This window comes from Pyxicephalus adspersus, chromosome 10 (genome assembly GCF_032062135.1).
Source record: "Pyxicephalus adspersus chromosome 10, UCB_Pads_2.0, whole genome shotgun sequence".
Lineage (NCBI taxonomy): Eukaryota > Metazoa > Chordata > Amphibia > Anura > Pyxicephalidae > Pyxicephalus > Pyxicephalus adspersus.
In genome coordinates this window covers 23,058,197-23,081,538 of record NC_092867.1, presented here as the reverse complement: position 1 = coordinate 23,081,538, position 23,342 = coordinate 23,058,197, and the positions used below count along the sequence as shown (strand labels likewise).

Sequence of the window (23,342 nt, the reverse complement as noted above, 5' to 3'; positions counted from 1 at the left end):
GCAAAGCCTTGGAGCTTTATTATGCCAAATAAAGCAAAAAAGTTTGGAATTGAGTTTCCTAAACAAGGACCCAGGGATTTTAATGGGCAGCATGAAAAAGGTATAGAAACCGAGGGAGAATATTCATTTTGATAACATTTATGCGTCCCATCCAGGAAAAAGTTAGTTTATCCCACTTACCAAATCAGAGTTTACTGTGGAAAGCAGTGGGACAAAGTTCCTATCAAATTACTCTGAGAGTGTCTTGTATGTGTCTGGTATTTTTGTACCTAAATATGTGAGCGCATGGGGTTCCCATCGGAAAACCAGCCTTGGAGAACTTTAATAAATCAGGGCCTTAGACTGTACCACCAAAAGTGTAAATGTGAACCTGTCATGTGAGCTAATATGCTTGCACCTAATATACTACCTACTTTTCTTAAGCTCTTTAAAAACATAAACCACTCCAGACTGGGTCTGTTCTCCACAGAAACTAATTAGTGATCATATTTCTTCTATTGATTCAGAATTGTTAGCCATGGTTATAGCTTTAATTTTGTTTCAATTTTATTTGCTCCATTTGATTTCTGAAAAAAAACCCTCTTTGAGCTTAGGAGTTGACATAGAGTTATGTAAAAGGCTAAATTCTATTTAACCTAATCCACATTACACCCCACACAAACCCTATGAGCCTCATCTACATTTGAAATCCCTCTACTTTTTCTAATATTTTTCTTTCTGATGCTACAACTTGACTAATTCTTATTGTGCCTGTTACAATGCTGTATTATATTAGGATATACTGTAAATACTGCATCCCGTTTTAATGATAACCCCTATGAACACTGTCAAATAAATTAACTTATGGGTTATTTTTTAGCACATTAATAATTACTTTTTCGATTCACAGGTGGTTTATATGGGATCTATACAAGACTCTGGCTCCCTAGAAATCAACGTTAAAAATAAAAATGAAGGTGAGATGTTTGATTTTTTAAAGAACACAGCAAGTGTAGCTGACAAATTTAAGTATATGTTTATCCCAAAACTTTATTTATTAGTTTTAGATGTGGTGAAGGGGTGAATCCCTGTTGGGTTTTTACTACTATCCAGGACTTCATTAAAGTAATTTACTTCCATTTCCCATTTCCCAATCCTTCCCCATTCTGTCCAACTGGAATGCATTTAATGCATTACACTTGATGTTTCAAATGTTTTTATTAGGACCCTTGTTGATGTTTATCCAGCTAGTAAAGTGACATACAATGCAGTTTATTTCTTGCCTAACACCTGGCAAGCTGAAAATCTGAAAATATAGGTTGTCTGGCTGTCATGCTGTTAAATACTGAGTATCTGTCCAAATAAATTAATAAAGTATGATATAGCTAGGGAACTATTATTTGCAAAATTGGCAGTCTACATAGTTCAGGTTTAATATATGTTTTTCAGGAAGCACATGCAAACCTTTGGCCACTGTCACAAACTGCATAACTTAATTGTGGGTGACATAATTGTGGGTCAAATGCACCTGTCAAAAAAATCTAAATGATCTCAGATATATTCTAAACTAATGTTTACATGATGCCATTAACACAATTGTAAAGCCCAGTTAACACAGGCTCTAGGAACCATATACCATACCATAACCATATAACATAACCATACCATTTTTTATTTGCTTCCCCGATTTTCTCATACTATTCTTACCCTTGCAATTGCTTACTCTGTCTTTCTCAGATCTACATGGAAAGGCTACATTTAAACTTCCTATAAATGCAGGAAAATCTTCCACTATTCGTGCCCTTGTCTACATTTTATTACCTAATGGGGAGATTTTGGCAGACTCTGTAAAATACAAGATTCAAACATGTTTCAAGAATAAAGTAAGTTGACTGATAGTTGACATTAAAATTGTATGGCAGTGCATTTTAGAAAGATTCTATTTAGTATTTGCTTAAGTGATACAAATACATAGTATCAGCTAATGTACACTCATATGTATTTGCTATTAAAGCAAATCTGTGGCGATTTAAAAAAATAAAAATAAAGATAAGTTTAAAAGCAAGAAATGCCTACTCTTCCCACTGCCCATGTGTGGTGGAGTTGGCATTCAAAAAACTTAATTTAGCAATTTGTTCAGTGTTGCTTTTGAATTTTTCTCCTTATCAGGTATCACTTGGATTCTCTCCTAATGAGGTCCTTCCAGGATCTGATGTGTCTGTCCGGGTTCAGGCAGCTCCTGGTTCTCTGTGTGGTCTTCGAGTTGTGGATCAGAGTGTGGTGCTAATGAAACCAGACAAAGAGCTGACTTCTAAAAAAGTGAGTAACACATTCAAATACTAAATAATCACTGTTACTGCTGTTAAATCAGCATCCACTAACACTATTGTACCGGTATTACTTTAACCAGTAGGACAGAATGAACTTTATGGTGAAAAAAAAAAACCAACATAAACAAAAAAAACAAACATTATTTGAAATAGGAAAAAAGAAATCTGAAAAGAAGTATATGTCATGGAAGCAGACCATTGTCCTGGTTCCTGAGAGTAGCAGGTTGCTGAAGACCACATTCAGTGTTTTATGGGCTGATGAATATGATGGTAGGAGCATAGTAGATATACAGGGCAATGTCAGGACAATTGGACAAAGGTCCAGAACCAAAAGGAGTAGAGTAAAAATCAGATAGGCATAGACAAGTTGGGACTGGAGTGTAGGTGCAGGCAAGTTAGAGCTACAGTTCAGGTCCAGGTTGCGCATGGACAAGCATCAAATGGAGCTGTATAAAACGTGTCCAGGATCTGTGCTGTTAAGCAAGGATGCTCTATGTTCCCAGCAGGTGTAAGGAAAATCTCATCAATTTTATGTTTTACTTTCCTGTTGAGGCTGGCCTTTACAAGCGCCATCAATGATACAAATTGGTTTAGCAATGAGACAACTCTTAGTGTGTGGCTTCAGAATTGCTTTAGAATGTACTTTGGGATATCCAGCAGGAAAATGTAATTAGGAAACCAAGCATAGTTGTAAGTAGCAATACAGAAAACAGATCCAAATGCAAAGGTTAAAACACGGAGCAAAAATAAGAGAGAGGAGAATGCATAACTCTTATTGCTTAATCAGTGTATTGTTTGCTACCCTAGAGGTAATATAGTAAAAACAGGAAAACAAAGAGAGAGGACTAGGGTTTTTAGTGGCTACACTTCAAAATATGTTTAATATAAATACTTCTGTTCCATATGAAAAGGTAATACAATATTATTGTGTCAGAATGCCAAAAAGCCTATTAACCAACATTCATATCACACAAATAACAATAATATATCTGATACATATGTTATAATTTGAATCCACTTCTAATCACTCACTCTTAATTAAAGTCAAACATCCCTCTGACCATTATCAGCTATCACCTTCACACCTTATATTTTTGATTGGTGTTTAATTGAACAAGATTATCTTGAAATTAATACTTCCAATATTTAAAGCTGATTATCTTTTAGAGTAACCTTGTAACAAATTCTTATCTTAAGGCATGCCTAAACACTACTAATGAATCACCATATTGTAAGCCCCGTTGATTCTTTATTAAAACTATGTTTGGTTGCTTTTATTACCTGCCTACTGCACTAACATATACATACCCCATGTTTTGTTTTTGTTTTTTTGTACTTTTTAAGTTATTATAAGCATTTACTACTATGAATATTCATTATATACGTAAAGCATTGGTAATTGTGAATGTATTGTATTATTATATCATTATATATTTTCTAATTTTGTACTTGTCGGAATTGAGACAATAATCATTCCCACGAATAATATCCAATCAGGTGGCCTTTGTATATTAAACCTGGCACTTTTCTCTGTGTTTTTGCTATAATCATTATGTAATATTGTTTTTCCTTTTCATATGGAACAGAAGTATTTATATTAAACATATTTTGAAGTATAGCCACTAAAACCCCCAGTCCTCTCTCTTTGCTTTCCTGTTTTAAAACAGGGAGCAACTAAAGGGAACAGCCAATGAAGTCATGTTAGCATAGCCTAACATACAAACAATCAAGCTTAAAAATAACTCTGTATGAGTTTGTGGGGCATCCTAAGAAATTTTAAACAGAGAGATATGGTGAGAATGATGAGACATCCTTGGGCCACTTACAAGTACACAAGGAAAATACCATATAAATATGGCCATAATAACCCAGAGGGACACACAGAAAGGAGCATCTGTCTTTATAACATGCTATATTATAAAGTTGCCCTGTCTTGTATGCTATACTTGCATATGTTAAAAAGATGAATTAACCTAACCTAATATTCAACACATTCTATCTATTCTGTCTTGTAAGGTTTATGATCTGTTCCCTTATTGGGATACTGAACATTATGACTATCATATCCGGGACTATGAAAATCATTGTGAACGTGATGGCATTCTAAAAGTACCAATAATCTCAAGAAGAAGAAGATATGTTCGCTCTCTGTACAATGAGAGAGATAGAGATGTGTACACAATCTTTGAGGTACATTGAGATAGCAGAACTGGTTGTAAAAATTACTGGATGTTTTTTTTTTGCTTTCAGTAACGTAGAGGAAGCAACTGAGCAGAAAAAAAGTCCAATCTTCATTCATCCTTGTTTTTTTTTTATTTGTATTATTTTTCCAAGGGCACAGAAAAAAAAAAATTACAAAAACACATATATAATCTAAAAAATACAACATACTGATAAAAATGTTCTTAATTATACCAATCCAATACAACCATAACATACAAAGAAAGACATTCTAAATAGTAACCATGCATTATTACAATAAAATATGAAATTTATAATTATCAAAAAGTATTTCACAAGGAACAGGAGGGTCGTTTTGATTAGGATGATTAAACCACTTGTTTCTGGAGGTCCACAAATCCGATTGCAATATAGAACTCCCAAACCTCAAAAAAAACCCTCTAGTTGTGACTCCTAATCCAATTTAGGCAATGTATACACGTGGAATAATTGTCGTTTGAAACAATTCTTCACATGCCATTGACTGTTGATCCAGGGAACATCTGATTGCCTCATGGGACCAGGAAGGAATTTTTTCCCCTGTTGAAGCAAATTGTACCAAGGGTTTTTTTTGCCTTCCTCTGGACCAACAATGTCTTATAGGGTTTTATATCTGGGAGATGTTTATTTCCATAGTGGTTGAACTTTATGGACTTATGTCTTTTTTCAGCCTAACCTACTATGTAATTATGTAACAACTAACGACTGCGCGATGCATGAATGAGGGCTGTACATATAGCACCATTCTACTCTATGGAGAGAGGAGGGGGGAGAATGACAGAGCTACACCCAGCTGCGCTCTCTCCCCCTTCACTTCCATTACAATCGTTCATCATTCCTGGATCCACCAGGATGGTCGTTCAGACGATGGACAATGAGCGATGTACACGCCAGATTCTTGTCCGATATCGGCCCTAAGCACGGGTGTACCCAACCTTGGCCTCTATCCAGTCCATCTAAAAAATATTGAGCGACTTTTCTAAAAAGAGGTCCAGTGTAGGTGGCTAATCCTATATCCACTTATATAAAAAAGCTTTCTTGGATACTGGGGGGATAATAAACAAAAGCCTACTACATCCCCTAGCAAAACAGGTTCCCCGTATTGTTGCCTCTCCAAAGATAGTCCAAGCTAGAGGTAATGATATGTAAATTACCAGATGGTGTGGAGAATACATTGTAACCCCTCTCCAAAATTGTTTCATTTTTTAACAATTCCAAAACATTTGGTAAAAGACGGCTCCTGATGCTGCACACTTCAAACATCTCAGGGAGGGGCTAAGTCTCATATAATAGTAGTATAAAGGAGAAAAATAAACTCTGTGGAAAACTCTTAATGTCATCTCCCTGTACATAGATGAAGAAGTTGTTTTCCAGGCCCCCCTAAACTCTCTCAGAGTGTCACTATGTCACATCTATTAAAAACCGTGTACCTAGTCTCATAGTCCAAAGTAGTTTTATATTCCCAATAAACATCAGCTATCACACATCGATCCGCGTTAAAATTAGCAACAACTTATCTAATGTGTTAACCCAGTCTTGTGGTGACAAATTCCTAATAAGGGCCAATACATAAGATTGAACTTGACAAATTGATGAATGACAAATTTCATTCTTAAGAAAGGGTAAAGAGCACTCGCTGCTGCATGAGAAATTGGTTTCTTAGTTGAATATCTAACAAAACAATTTATGCTCAGAATGCAAAATTCTGGGCATTTAATCACAAACAATTCTTTTATGACCCATAAAAAATCACTATTACCGCACAAGGGATTAAAAAAAGAGGAGTGACTATTTAATTGAAATCAGCTCCTGACTTTATGCCAGACATGCCAGCAGGTGTATAAATGGCGATTATATATAACCTCCAAAGGCAACGAATCATTGTGCATGTGCAGCATATATGTAAGAGTTAAATTAGGCAGCATTTGTTGATCTAATGCTGACTTAGTATAGGAAAAGGAACCATGTATCCAATCTTTATTAAATACAGTGATCGCTGCCCAGCTGTAAAAGTCCACATCTGGGAAGTCAAGGACACCATTTTTCACTGGTTGTTGAAGAATACACCTACTTATCCTAGATAGTTTGCCTTCCCAAAAAAAAGGATCTGAAAAGTCGATATAGATCTTGCAGTTCTCTTTTTCTCAACAGTATTGGTAAAATCCGCATAGTATATAAAATTTGTGGGAAAATAATTGTTATTAATCATACACTACCTAAATAGGACACCATTTTTCCAATCATTCCTTCACATATTGCCATAGTGGAAGAATATTAAGGCAATGAATTTAAAGAGGTTTTTAGGAAGCTGGACACCCAAGACCAACCCGTATTCATTTATAAGAGATAAGATCACTTGTAAGCTCCGCTTTGGTTTAGAAATGTAAAGCATCAGATCATCTACAAAAGCTGTAATTTTGACCTTCTCATCCCTGTGTTTTACATGTCATATTCTTGTATGTTAAGCAATATTACAACGTTTAACATAGTACTTTTCATTGGAAAATGCATTTATTATCTATCTTTGGTATTGCTTTAGTCTAAATTCTGAGCTTTTAAATTTTAAAATTCCAGCTTTTCAACAATATATGTGTGAGTGCTTTGCAGTGCTATTCATTGTCAATGTCACCCATATGCACATCCATAACCCACAAAAGCTGCCTAACACATGGTGCTTTGTGTGCTACAAAAAACAGCAGCCCATATTTGTTTTGTGCATTGTAGCCTTTCACTACCTAATGCAGGATACTACATGACCAGGGTAGCTCGGACCTTCTAGCCCATCCTTTACCAACACCACTGTCATAACCTCCGCCTCCTTCCACACCTCCCACCTGCTTACCAACCACTCCCCATTCATTAAAATACCCCAACACAAGTCTTGGATTTAAATTGGCTGGCAAGCAGCTGTTTATTATTATTGTTATTATTATTATTAAACAGGATTTATATAGCGCCAACATATTTCGCAGCGCTGTACAATAAATAGGGATTGCAAATGACAGACTAATACAGACCGTGATACAGGAGGAGAGGACCCTGCCCCGAAGAGCTTACAATCTAGTAGGTGAGGGAATTTCACACACAATAGGATGGGAGATATGTAGTGGTGGGAAGTAGTGGTGGTTTCAATTGACAGAAGAAGACAGGTAGGCAAGTTTGAAAAAATGGGTTTTGAGCGCTCTTTTAAATGAGCAGAAAGTAGGAGCAAGCCGAATAGGACGAGGAAGACCATTCCAGAGAGTCGGGGCAGCTCTAGAGAAGTCTTGTATCCGTGCGTGTGATGAGGTTATGAGTGAGGAAGTCATTAGTAGGTCATTGGAGGAGCGGAGAGAGCGGCAGGGGGAGTATTTTTTAACCATGTCAGAGATGTAAGTGGGACAACAACTGTGTAGGGATTTGAAGGCAAAGCACAGGAGCTTAAATTTGATTCTAAGGTGAAATGAAAGCCAATCGAGAGAACTACAAAGAGATGCAGTGGAAGAGGAGCGGAGGGAAGGATGGATGAGTCTGGCTGCAGCATTCATAATAGATTGTAGAGAAGAGAGTCGGGTTAGTGGAATACCAGAGAGAAGGATGTTACAGTAGTCCAGACGGGAGATGATGAGAGCATGTACAAGGAGTTTGGTGGTCTCAGGGGACAGGTAGGGTTTATTTAAACACCATTAAATAAATTAACCATTCAAGTAATTAACAAACAAATATGCAAATTAAATAAATGCCAAATAAAAAAACTACATTTTACACTTTGATAAGCATAAATTAACATGACATAACACTCCATTATTATTATTATAATTATTATTAAAAATGGGATTATATAATGCTAACATATTACATTGAATATAGTTTAATTAACCAACAACCTAGTTCCCCTTTTAATAATACATAACCATTACAACATAATGTTATCAAACTCCCAATTATACACCCAAACAACCAGGCTGCAGGTCTCAGAAGGCAAAATCTGCACCCAACAGGAATTGGACACTTCCAATATCTCCACCTTGGCCCCTAGCCGCCCAGCACCGCCTCAGGAACCATAATCATCCATTCACCATTAAGGGAGAGACCCCACCAAAGAGGATCCCCCCTGCCAAAATCCACCACTTTTCCAATGCACTGGATCCTTGCCTTCCAAGACCCCAGCCGCTATACTGAACCAAACTTTAACCCTAACAGAAGGGGCGGGTGAGTGGGAAACTTTTTCTTTTCAAAAGAGGGCCTCTCACTTTCATCCAGCCCTTTTTAACTTCTCCTATTCCTAATCTCCCCCTACCCCACATTGTTTACTAGCCCAGCCCCCTCTAGCATCACCACCTTTTCTTAACCCCTTAACACCCCTGGGCTAGGCCTAGCACCCTGTCATGTAGGCCCTGCGCCTACTTTCTTATGGCTATGGGCCTCTCTGTAAGACCTCAATGCACGAAAAGCATGCTTTGCAGCTGATTGCATTGTAAATAGGCTCTTACAGTTTATTGTTAGGCAGAGTGGCAGCAGGACCTCCATTCCCAAGATGCTTATTGCATTTACATATGATGTATAGAAAAATGCTAGCTGTTTCCCATTCACTTTTACTGAAGAAGTAAACAAAGCATTTTGACTTTGATTTGTCACACGAAAGAACCAAATGTAAAACACAAAGTAAAAATTGCCTTTCTTTGTGTAACACCTGTTTATAAAAAAAAAAAGTGTGCAGCACCTTACGTTTATATCTTGATCACCACTGCAGTGTGATTTTTCAATTTTTAGCTTAGTTCTGCTTTTACTTTTTATAGCTTAAACATAAATGTGGTAAAGCCATGCTGACTTCAAACATCAAATTATTTCCAAGCAAAATATTCCATAAAGTATGGAAATAAAGTTCTATTCTTAAAAAAAAAATCACACTCAGTGAGGTAATTATTGCTCTGGGTATCTGTCAAAAAAATGGGCTGTGTATGTCTGGCTTTTCCTGTGTGTGTGCCAGGAATGAATGAACTCCCACATAGGAGTTACATTATCCTGGCTTGAATAATCAAGGTGGACAAAGATCTCCCCTAGAAAGTAAAGAAGATGACTGTGCCCTACTACAGAACAGGAACAGGAAAGTATTGCAGGTTTCATTTCACTTTTATGTTTGAATCCACAATTATTTACTAAGCCTTCAAAGTGAACATACTTCGTTACTTTCTGTGCCACTAAGGAGAGCATTGTCTTTTTAACAACAGAGTTTGCGGGTAAAAATCTTAACGAGTGCAGAGATAAGAAAGCCAGGGAAATGTGAGAAAGTCCCTAAGGCAGAACCTGGAATAAGTACTGATTTAGGTAAGATTATTAATGCAATATATTTCATCTAAATAGAATGAAAACTTTTTCCTTGATAATAATTTCTTTTTATCAGCCTAATAAAGTATAGTTTGGATGGCAGCTAAGACTGGTAGTTTGTAGGTCACAAGACCATATATCCCAACAAAAATCTTCTTAAAATGTAATGTGTATGTAATATGTGTATGTAATTTTATGTTTGTATGTTATTTATCTATAAATTGTTCCTTAGTGTTTCAAAAGCCCCAGCAAACTTTGAGCTGTTAGTCTAAATACTCTGTAGTACTCCCCTTGAATTTGACCAGATTCATTCCAGGTTTTTTGGATCATCCAGGTTCACTAATGAAATAAATCAGGCCTAATATGAAAGGAAGCTACTAGGAAGTTCAATGGCCTATTGCAAGTGTTTTACGTATTAAGGGTTTTACATATTAGGACGTAAATTATCTGGTCTGGTAGCAGATTTAAATCTAGTCTCAGGTGTGAGAGACCATTTATTGGTGTGAGGTTATTTATTACCAAAAATAAGCCAAAATAAAGAAGCCATGTGTGAGAAAGTACACACCCTAATGATTCAAAAGCTGGTAGAACCACATTTAGTAGCAATAAATTGTACTATCATGAATATTACCATTTAACATGCTCTCTGAGGCCTGTAGAATCTGAGGTGCAACTCTTGTTTTTTTTTGCAATTTCTCTGAGCCATGCACAAATCTGATATTGGGATGAACGTGCTAGTGCATTCATTCCTGGCAAGATTGGCAACTGTCCTGAACATTTTCCACTTTTTCTCACTGTAGAATGATGAAGCTAGATATGTTTGAAATTGACCTTATAACGCTTCCCAGATTGATGGGCAGCAACAATTGCTTCTCAAACATTATTGCTGATGTCTTTCCCCATTGGCATTGTGTAACACCCCTGAATGCTCCAGACCAGACAGACCAGAAGACTATCAAAACTTCTGCGTTTATATATATTGTCATACTTCCCAATGCTCAGTTAATCAAGTGCATTCGATCGGAAGCATCTGGTTCCTACTAACCCTGCTAATATAGAAATGGTAGGGTGTACTTAATTTTTCACACACAGCTTCTGCATTTTAATGCAGTGTAATTTATAATGTGTTATTGTTCATCTGTGGTTGTTTGTACCTAATTTTAAGACATACAGATGATTGTTCTTTTATTATTACCTGTTGTCCACAACCTTAGGGATGAAAGAGGGTGTACTTTCTTTTTCTAATAACTGTATATATTATAGTATGCAGGCTAAGAGCACACCCCTGTTTTCCTAGATGAACAAAATTAAAAAAAGAAAAAAATAGAGGGACAACAGATAGAAAGCAGGGCACATTGTTTAAAAGAGACTTTCCCTCAAAAGAAAGGAAATTTCAAAGCTATGACTTTGGTTGTGTAACTATGTGTGTATTTTTCCAAGTTTATGTCACAAGTCTAGGAGAAGAAACCACCAGCCTGACCATAAGTGAAACAGGAGGAACAGTGGAGAAAAAGGAAAGAGTCAGAATCCATTTTCCTGAGACCTTCCTCTTTCAATTTTTAGCACTGGGGTAAGAAAGTAATAATACACCAATGAATAATAAGAAAATAATAATACACCAACATTATTAAATATAAAAAAAACAAAAAAAAAAACAGAATGAGCAAAATGCACGTAAGTATTGAGAATATTTACACACATATCTGTTTTATTTTTACCTTTACAGTACTATTATTAATCACCAGGATTTCTATATAGCTTAATGGTGTGTGTAGGGAAAATCTAACCAGTTTTGGGCTTTATTATATCTTCCCCAGTTATACGTAATCCAAACATAAAGAAATCCAATAACAATAAACAGAGTGACTGGGGTAAATTATAATGCAGACATGGAATTTCATTTGCATTGGACAGATATGTAATAGGGCAGAATGGGACCCTGTACAAGGTAGTAGCTCTATCTCTCCCCCGTCACTTTAAATGGCAATGATAAGCAGGCCAATAGGAACAAAATAAAACTCCCTATATATGGTCTATAGAATTATGGTTCCATAGGACAACAACTGCCTGCAAGTCCACCCTCTCCAGCGCAGTAACCAACTGCACTATTTCTCTGGTGTTCTGCAGGAGTATAATGGTTGTAGATATGCCCCCTGGGTACTTACCATGCCCTAGCTTGCTTTTTAAGGTTATCTTGTGAATGATGTGGCTCTGACCCTAAAAAAAAAAAAAACAAAAGCATTCCAATATGATAACAAAAATGGGATTATAAACATGAAAAGAAGAATATGGTTATTATAAGGATGCAATGATATTTTTTAATTCTCATACGTATAAAAGGTCCATTGTTATGCATTAAAATATCAGGACTGTTGGCCACCAATCAGGACCATTGGCCAAAAATGTAAATGTTTTACCTTTTTTATATTAGGTAAAGTAAGGAAATTTTGGATTAGTTATCATGGGATAGGACTGTCTGTTGCACATTGAACCTAGGAGTAAATAGGATTTGAGGAGAATCTAACATCAGAACATTATGGATAATGAAATGGACGGAACTAGAAAAAGCCTCTGTACCAAGCAATTTTATTAGTCTAGAGGGGCTGCATAAATCATGTTTGACTCAAGCTGTTTTCACATATTTTTCATCACTATATTACAATATAGAACAGATGGCAGTGCTGAACTTCGTAAAAAGGCTCCGGACACCATCACAGATTGGAATGGGGGAGCAGTATGCCTGGGCCCCAGTGGATTTGGTCTGTCTTCTCCTGCCTCACTTCGGGTTTTCCAACCATTCTTCACGGAGCTCACTTTCCCATACTCCGTAGTGCGGGAAGAAATATTTACCCTAAAAGCTTCAACATTTAACTACATGAAGCAGCCTATGAAGGTAAACAAAACTGAGAAAAAGAATGTGGCCATGTAAAAACTTATGTACAGACAAATAACAAATGTCGTTTGGAACGAATGATCAGCGATATGCAAACATGCTGCATAAGCAATTGTACACATGAAGTAACGATTCGATTGTTAACAGGCCATGGCAGATGACTGTACAAACAGCAAATGTGATCAGTAAGAGATTGGGTAGTGATGTCAAAGCAGAAATGATATGTAAGAAACCATATAACTCTTTTAACTACAATATATATATATATATATATATATATATATATATATATAATGCTACTGTTGGTAGAAATCTGATCAGATATCCTCCTATTTCTACCGAGATCATTCAGGTATAAATTGTAGGATTTATGCAAACATAAGCAAATCTGAGCGATCATATGACAAGCCTGAGAAGCAAGAATTAATGTTCACCTGAGGTCAATTTTTGTTACCCTGTCAATTTTTAAACCATACTATAATCTGTAATCTGAAACAATCTTATGTATACATTATGCACATAAAATTTGGAATGGTTGAGGTCTACTGGTTAGCCTTGCCACAGCCTTTGAAAAACAAGAAACAGTTTCTTGGAATGCTTGATCATATTTCCACATGTTATTAACAAACTGGGAAAACCTTCCATGTTATGCATAGACACTAACTGTCTGTGCTCTGTCTTAAGGGCCACATCTAAAAAGCAAAACACAGAACCAAAATAATGCCACAAAAGTTATGAGGGAAAACACCTGAGAAAAAAGTAATTTTTAAATGATGGAAGACTTTTTATTTCCAGCATGGTGACAAATTAGAATATTTGTTTTAAATGTGTTTCTTTTTAATTGCATCTCCATCATACCAACAACAAATAGATCTACAACAACAACTTTTATTGTCAGTGGTAAAATATGTCACAAGCCTGCTATATAAAATATTTCTTTGTAGATTCAGACCACACTGTCCATTACTAGTGACCTAGAAGAGATGCCATGTGAAGACTGTCAGCACAGCGGCTGCCTAGGAGCGGATGAAAGCTTAACCTTTTTATGGAAACTTAAAGCCAAAGTCCTGGGTAAGTCATCTCAAAAATCCTGGTTAAACCTAGGTGTATGTGCTACTCTTCCACTTTAACATGGGGGAACTATTGAAATAACTATCAGTTCTTTATGGAATCCCTGCTATAATTACTAAATCCACAGCTCACAGTGAATTAGCTTGAAGATCAATAGGAAGAATGTTTCTTACATTGCTGTGCAGTATGAAGAATACAGATCCTTACAGATACCCAAAATAGAATTGCTGTCAGTTATCCTGACCTGAGATATGCAAACTGTTCATTGTTCAAGGAACCCCTAGCAACTCGTGAAGGAACATTGGAGAAACACTGCTACAACATGTTATGGATTTTATGGTAGAATATCTGAAATTCTCAGCTAACTCATTACAAGTGACAATATACAAGGGTGCAGTGGGGTTTCCTTGCTGTGTTTACCCTTTTGCGCTTAGTAGGTGCCACTTTCAACATTAGGAATAAACCCTGCTTCACAAAATAAAAAGAATTCCTTAAGCAAGTAAATGCGCTTAAATTGTACTTCTGAATGCATAAATAATTGCTTTAGGTTACTTTACTGTAAATGTTTTACCTATTTAGCATTATTATTATTTTGACCTAAGTTAATTAAAAGAAATGTAGTATTTAAACAAAATCTTGCTAACCCCCCACCACACAAAAAGCGTAGAGAAAAGGCTTGCTCTAAGGTTAGTGTACGCTGCACTGCAGGGTTCTCACAGTGTGCATAAAATGGTGCAGCAATTTAGCTCACCCAATCTTCTTCTAGACCTTTCTTCAACATAATGAGTACCCCTGGCCTTTCCTTTTCATTTATTCGAATGATGAAAGCTTAACATCATATGTTGGCATTTCGCAGGGTGACGTGCTCACAAATTCAGCCTGCCTATGAATGGCCACTCCTATAGGGAGGCCCGCAGGAAGGGACTAGGTGCAGGGCCAGCATGACAGGGATGGGAGGGCAGCTCCCTGCAGGTGTGGTATGTGTTAATTGTAAATTGAGGAGGGAAAGGTGGGTTAGTTAGGGGCTGGGTCGGAAGTGACAAGTGAGGAGAGTAAAAAGGTTAAGTGAAGTGAGGGACAGAATTTCCAACCCGTCTTCCCTTTATTTAGTCATAAGAAGTGTGGAGGTTGGGGTTTAGGAGGGTGAGTCCTGTTGTTCATTTTGGAAGGACAACCCAGTGGTGGGGTGCCCATTAATGGTGTTGTGGTGTGGCCCCTGAGGCGGTGCTGGGTGGCTAGAGGCCAGTGTGGTACAAATAGTTTAATTACACTCAGTGGAGCGGACTTTACCTTCCTAGACCTGCAGCTGGTGGTTAAAAGTGGAGTTGGTTTTTGGATATAGTGCAATAGAGCACAGTGGTTTAAATAAGGGGGGTTTGGTTTACTTAGTTATAATTGGTTAAAGAAAGTTTTTATATGTGTAGTAATTTTGAGATAATTTTGGTATGTTAATATTATGCTAATTGTGTGTTATTGTGTTTAATGTGTATGAAACTAATACATGTTGAGCTGCCAAATTAAAAAAAAAAAACTCCACCATGAGGATTCAGTGAATGCCAGATTCACTGATTTTTAAATAGACTCCAAAGTTTTCAAGTCTTATGAAAATGAAGCATAATCATGCAGGGGTTTCCTCTTCTCTTTGCCATCTAAAACAACACCCTTTTTACTACCACCATGATGAGACATGACCTTAATATTAATTGCCCCACTGTCATAATGACTACCTTAGTTACACATGTAGACACATTGATAAAAGAAAATGCTGAATACAAGGCACTACTGAACTCTCTCTTCGGAGACAGGCAACAGGCAGCTATGGGAAATGGCTAGGAACCTAAGACCTAGTACACATTGGGCTGATTACTACTTCCAATACCATAATTGTCTGATAAAGTTTTTGGATTGCTTGGGAATCTGATGTAAGTTTAAGAGTAGACATATTTGATGTACCTGATTTGGAACTCCCATCGATTACAATTTTTGCCAGCATGGTTCTTTGGGTCACAACTATCAAAGGAACAAAACATCATATGTGTGTATTCTGGGAATGGCAATTAGGAGATAACTCATCAGTAATTATTTTGGACTGTCCAGTCAAGCATACCATTGGCAGCAGATCTGTGTGTGTAGTAGGTCTTATCAAATTACGTGCCTAAAGGGCATCACTTAAAACAAGGTAATCATCTAATCTCAAAGCAAAGCAGTCCTTTTTTCACACAAAGACATGTAGTACAGAAAAGCAAGCCCTTTGCATAAAATATGGTGTAAATGCATAAATATGCATAGGTATGGTGAAAAATTACTATATCATAAAATGTTTCCTAATGTAAAAATAATGAATATGCAGACAGAATAAAAACTGACAACAGATCTATTGTGCCACTGATATAATTTGTGCCAATTGATGTTAATATTAATGAGTTAAATTTGCAGTGTACAAAGACAGATGATATGGAGACTTGCAAGGAAAATTAAAGACAAATAAAACAATGCAATAACAAAGAATTAAATATAAAAAAAGAAATACTTAGCTCAGAAGTCAGTTGCATTCGGCCAAGGAGTTCCCCAATATTATTGGCCTGGATGATGAAATGTTGCATGCAGTAAGTTCTGGTTGAGACTCCAGGATAGAAGTAGAGCTGTGTTTTAATTTGACCAGCACTGACCAATGATCAAACTTTAACCAGCATTTGACCTAAAAAAGATGCCAGTAAAAAGATGAATTTCATTCCTTATTCGAATGACGTAATGAAATGTATACATATGCTAGTATAAGTTGATAAAACATTATTGTTGGTGAGATATTATTAATAATAAATAAAATTGTACTAACCCAACAATACAATACTTCTTATATTATGTTTCTTATTATGATCTCCACAGCCTGGAGGTATCCTACAGGATAAATCACTTAGCTATAAGTTGTGCATAGAGGAGGGTAAAGGTAAGGAATATCTGCAAAGATTTGTGTTACCCATAACAATAATTCTGAAGGTGGCTGTTCTTTTCTAAACTGAAGTTATTGGATAAATTCATATTGGTTACTATCGAGTAAGAAAGATGTGTTGGGTTCAGTTTGAAAAATATTGTACATCCTCGGTATCAGGAAATAGATAATGGCTTTGAACACCTAAATGTGTTGATAGCATTTATATTTACAGCTCAATGTAATTGTTTGTCAGTAGAATAATTACCACTTAAAGTTCTATATCTAAAGGGAAATCTACCATCATCTCCACACTGTATCATAAAAATCTAAAAAATCCAAAAGGGTTAGCAGAATAATGCCATTAATAATGCTATTATTGCTTATGCAATAATATTGCATAAGCAGAGGTAAATAGACTTTAAATGAAGAGATGTCCATTAGAAGCTTCATGAGATGTAAAATTGTAAATGAAATCTTCCAAACCCCTATTATATATAGGTAATATTGATAGTTTTCGAATATCTTGTAACCCCTAGTATATATGGGTAATATTGATCGTTTATCGAATATAATTTTATGACAGACAATTCAAAGACTGAGGAGTTCACTCTGAAGGTTCCAGAGAATATTTTAGAGAATTCTGAGAGAGCACATATCACAATCCAGGTTTGCTAGATCACCCAGATATTCTCATAATGGTCCAATCTTGAAAAGCTTTAATAAATCAGACCCATTCTCTGAACAATCTTTTTGAGATGTAACATAGATATGTAATATGAGGACACATCTAAACAACTCATTTAATATTTATCCAGTCATGCAGGTTCTTACATCATATAGGTTGGTTTTTAATTAAATAGAAACATGCTATTGAGACAAATGTCAAACTCTCTAAAATGTAATACTTTTATTCTGCAGCTGGAAAAAGACAAAGTAATAAAGAGAAGTGACATCAGGGTAGACAAGGTGACCTTGTACTTCGACCAGGTAAGATGTAAATATCATTACATGAACGAGCTTCAAACCAAAAATGTACTCATTGTAATCTCTTCTAAGATAATTCATAATTAAATACCAGGTACATTATACCATTATACCAGCTGACTTCTTTCTGACCAGGTGTATGTAATACCAGGTGTGTGCTGTATATAATAAATATATATTTATATATAAGGACACTGCATATTAATTTAAATATGAAAAAGCTTTGTATACATGGAGCTATACAAATATGCAAACCTCTATACAGTACATATCATAAAAAAAATAATAAAAAAAAATATATATGCACACACTGTATTAAAGCACACCTTCCCCTAATATGAAATATAAGCTGATACACTTTAAATCCCTTTTGCCAAATCATCTACTTTTGGCAGGTAAACAGTAACCTAATTTACCACCCTCTACTGCATCTCTTAGTGAGATGTCACTGTCAAAGGAAAATTACTGTTGAATCCAGGGCAGGAAATACCTTGCACAAAGACATTCCAGTTCTTTGCAAAAGATTTTGGCAGCTGTGCATTCCAGACGGGAATTGACATCAAACTTAAGCTGCGTACACACTTCCAATTTTTATCGTTGGAAATGAACGACGAACGAACGACGAACGACCGATTGGCCAAAAATCGTTCGTAAAAAAAGTAACCAACGATGCCGACGAACGAGGATAGTCGTTGGAAATGAACGACCGGACCGGCGGATCGGATTGGACGACGATCGTTGACCATCTATCGTGTGTACGGTCGTTCAGTGATCGTCCATGGTCTGAGCATGCGCGGTGAACGAACGTTCGCTCACTTCCTGTGGTGCACGTCACTTCCTGTATCGTTCAAACGATCGCATCTATCGTGTGTACAATATCTTTGAACGATCGTGTCGTTATCTGTAGGTACAGGATCGGTGCCATACGATCGTTCGCAGATATCGTGCAGGATTGTTCGTCTACCAACGATAAAAATTGGAAGTGTGTACGCAGCTTAAGTGCTGTGGTAAAAGATGGGGGGTAAAGTTAATAGACTTTTTCTTTCACCTACATAGAGCAGGTAATTAGTAGAGGAAGAGCTTGTAGAGTGTAAGTGGACCTAGTGGTAGGTCAGATTTGACACTATTGCCACCACAATCACTAGTTTAGGCTTTTCCTTTACTCATCATATGATTCTCTCTACCTGTTTAGTTGGACAACCAGAAAAAAAGTCTATCTTTCATGGTAGAACGAGAAATTGAGGTCAAAGACCTGAAACCAGCTGCAATAGAATTGTACGACTACTATGAAACAGGTAATGCCCTTCATTTGTGAATACAACATTTACATAGACTGTTCACTTAACAAAATGAATTATTATTCTGCAAAGGATTTCTCACCTAGTTTAGTAAATGCTGATAAAATTCTCTATACAAAGAACAATCAATTATGTGCAAGAAAATGTAGAAAAACTTGATTGATGTTTGCAGGTGATTAGATCGATGAATCAAATTGAATAGAAGTCACTTGCTGATGATAATTCACTTTGCTATGTTCACAGGTTATTTACCCCCACTGTAACAACTCACTTTCTTCAAATAAGGCATTTTTATTTAGGAATATTTAAATCCTAAAAAAAGTTGTTTTTGTATTGCTCTCTTATATTCTGCACAGATAATTTGTCTTTTTCAAAACTTGTGTAAAACCCCCAAAACAAACAATACATACTTCATTAAAGGTTACTACTGCGCATGCGAGAGATCAGCATTTTTTCCCCCACCAAAAAGCTCCTTCTGTGCAGATTGAGCACCCAAGATGCCTGATGTAGGTATCACAGGAGGCTTTGTGATCCCATTCATTCGCCTAAGCAATCAAGATTTGGGGGTGGTGCTGCACCCTTTTTGTTATTAAAAAAAAACAGCAAAAAAAAACCCAGAATGAAATTACTGAGTTGAGGTATGATTTAAATACTAATATGTCAACAATAACACAATGAAACTTACATTATATTATTTATCATGATTATCCCTATTTTGTTCTTGTGGTGGGTACTAATAGTTATAAGCGTATCCTGTGTACCATGAAAATTGCAAGTTGTTATGACCAACTGTTTAGAAGATACGAAGGTTTGAACATGAATTATTAGAATATGACAAGCAGCCTTTAAAGACACAGCTATCACACTGTTCTGTTATTAATGTAATTGTACATGCCCTTTGGGTATCATCATTTCAGGAAGAGGCTCAATTACAACACCACCCCTGACTTTGGGGGCCCATGATGGCTAAGGGAGGTCCTGGGGCCCATGTCCTGCACACGTTGCACTTACTTTTGTCCACACCTGGTGTAAAAGTATTTAAATCTGTGCTCCCATCAAAACAAATGATATGTCACAGTGATTATAAATAAATTACAGCTTTGTAGTCAAATCATTTTGGGCAGGGTCCTCCCCTGCTGTGTCATTGTTTGCATCTGTCATTATCAACCCCTATTTAATGAACAGCACTGCATAATATGTTGGTGCTATATTAATACAGTTTGTTATTAATAATAAAAATAATTAATCCACACTGAAACTGATAATACTGAAATTATCTTGCAGATGATCGTGCAGCTGTAGAATATAATAATCCATGTATTACTGGTAAGTTTGCCCTTTTCTAGAGTTTCATTTATGTGTAAATGAAATCATTGTAAATAAAAATGTTATGTTGTACAAACAGGGCTGATTGGGTCTTACAATACCCTTTGCAAATTTAGACATTCATGTGCTTCTTCTTGAGCCACTCCTTTCTTCTTGAGCCACTCCTTTGTTGCCTTGGCTGTGTGTTTTGGGTCATTGTCATGCTGGAATACCTATCCACGACCCATTTTCAATGCCCTGGCTGAGGTAAGGAGGTGCTCACCCAAGATTTGACAGTACATGGCCCGTCAATTGTCCCTTCGATGCGGTGAAGGTGTCCTGTCCCGTTTGCAGAAAAACACCACGAGGTGAGATTTTGCATAGAGCCCCAGGCTGAGGGAAATTGAGAGGTATTTTGTGTTTCTTCCATTTGCGAATTATCGCTCCACTGTTGTCACCTTCTCACCAAGCTGCTTGAAATAGTCTTTTAGCCCAGTCCAGCCTTGTGTAGGTGTACAATCTTGTCCCTGACATCCTTAGACAGCTCTTTGGTCTTGGCCATGGTGGATAGTTTGGAATCTGATTGATTGCTTCTATTGCCTTATAATGCACATCAAGCTTTGACTTTTGAGCACTGGGTTTTTGAGGGTTCTTTTGTTGTTATTCTGTCTCTCAAAACTTCAATAAACCTACCATTACAGTTATAGATGGTAATTTCTTGAGGGCAAACATACAAAATCAACAGGGGATCAAATACTTCTTTCCCTCACTGCGTAAATAAAGAAATGACCAGTCTATAATTGTAATGATAGGTTTATTGTAGCTGTAAGAGACTAGATAAAAACTATATATATATATATCAGTATCGCTTCAGCACAGTGTGCCAATTTTTATATGTAGCACTAGTAATTTCTTTATTATGAGTTTGCTTTATTGCTAGATGAGAATGTTGGCAATACAAGATAGAGGAATGAGGACTCAGAATGGAGCAAAACCTGCAGTCAAGCACAGAGGAACAGATCACAATTAAACTACACAATTGTTATTTTCTCACAATCTATCAAACACAATATGAAATTTTCAACGTTCACAAACATCTTTGTATTCTTCTAATAAAAATATGTCATCTAAAAATAAGTAAAATGGGTGTGACTTTTTTACGACTTAGTGCTACATTATATACAGTCATTCTTTCAGAGTAAATCTACCAAAAACTGAGAAAATAATTCAGAGTTGGGTTAATTTTGCTCCCACTAAAACCAAAGATTTGGAGCTTTTATGCAAACAATTTACTCACTCTGACAACAACAATGGGACATGCATAAAAAAATGGTATTTATGAATAATACCAAATATTATGAATATTAATTATGAATATTGTATATGAAAAATCAGAGGAAACATCCAATGGACAAATAACTGGTCACATCCCTAATACCTAAACCAATAGAGAAGGAAACACAAATGAAAAAAAAAAAAAACTCACTTTAACGAGTCAAAAGTCTAAACAGGCATACATAAGACAATAATATTAACTGTATTTATCATCATAAATGAAAAGATATGTGTGTTTTCTGTGAGTAAAATACAGCCCAATTGATGGGGGAACAAATAGTAAACACACCCCATTCTGGTGAATTTATTTTTTTTATCGGTTTAAGACTGTTCATTTTAAAGAGTTGTCTTTACAGACATGCACATCCATGCAGATAACATGCACATACAACTGTGGAACTATTCTACACTGAATAATGTAATACATATGAGATAATATAGAGCTATTTGGGTCATTTGAAAATATACTATAACAAATGCAAATGCTCTGGATTTTTATTCCCCTAGTGCTCATTTTTTAGAATCAAATTCATAATTTTATTTTAAAATAGAATAACAAAAAAGAGGTGAAGGAAAATGTTCTTGTTTTATTTTTTGTTTGTTTTAGCCACAATTGGGCAAGTGAAGGACAATATTCTTTTAGACATTTGTCAATTCCACAAGTGTCCCAATGTGAAAATTTACCCTTAAAGGACTGCCTAATCTAATCTATATATAAAATCGGATGTATGTACGTATTTATGTTCACCATCACTCGATAACACTTGGAGACATTTCACCCAAACTTGTTTTACAAATGACTGAGACACATGTGAGTGCACCTGTAATCTTTGTACAGCACTGTGCTATATGTCAGAGCTATATACATGTATAATATTAGTGTGTGACTGTGGGGGGGGGACATTAGAGTGTCAGCCCCTCAATACAGAGACTTATAGGACTTGCTCAGTGATCTCTGTACAGCACTATGGTATATGTCATAGCTATTTAAATGTATAATAATAGTGTGTGACTGTGGGAGGACATTAGAGTGTCAGCTTCTCTGTATAGAGAGTGATGGGACTGGCTCATTGATCTCTGTACAGCACTGTGGTATATGTCAGAGCTATATACATGTATAATATTAGTGTGTGACTGTGGGGGGACATTAGAGTGTCAGCTCCCCTGTACAGAGACTGATAGGACTGGCTCAGTGATCTATGTGCAGCACTGTGGTATATGTCAGAGCTATATACATGTATAATATTAGTGTGTGACTGTGGGGAGACATTAGAGCGTCAGCTCCTCTTTACAGATAATGATGGGACTAGCTAAGTGATCTCTGTACAGCACCGTGGTATATGTCAGAGCTATATAGCTATATAGAAATAAACAATCCTTAGTGATAGACTTATATGTTACTGAAGTAATTGCAGAGCCTGGCAGGTATAAATTAACAAAGAAGGAAATAAGTGTAGCGGCTCTTTATGGCAACCATGTTTTTTGTAAAAACTAGTAAAATCCTTTATTTCGCTTAATAAGATAAAACAAACTTACAAAGGTACACATACTTATAAAGAAAAAGATGTGATTCTGACAATTTTAAACAAAATTATCCTGACAATAGTATTTAGGGTAGATTTTCCATTAATGATTTTGATTTTAAGTTTAGTGGGTCAACTTGTACACCATTATAATTACAGTCCATC

At 36.2% G+C, this 23,342-nt stretch overlaps 1 protein-coding gene across 1 annotated transcript in view; it reads left to right on the top strand.

Moving 5' to 3' along the window:
- The window catches only part of LOC140339947 (alpha-2-macroglobulin-like), a 117,084-nt gene extending 95,622 nt beyond the window's left edge, over positions 1–21,462 (top strand). Inside the window, exons 24-27 of the mRNA XM_072424873.1 lie at positions 17,651–17,719; positions 18,909–19,011; positions 20,299–20,340; positions 21,260–21,462. Coding sequence (XP_072280974.1) covers positions 17,651–17,719; positions 18,909–19,011; positions 20,299–20,340; positions 21,260–21,285 — 240 coding nt within the window. The 3' untranslated portion in view covers positions 21,286–21,462. The remainder of the gene's footprint in view (positions 1–17,650; positions 17,720–18,908; positions 19,012–20,298; positions 20,341–21,259) is intronic.
- The last annotated feature ends 1,880 nt before the right edge of the window (positions 21,463–23,342 follow it).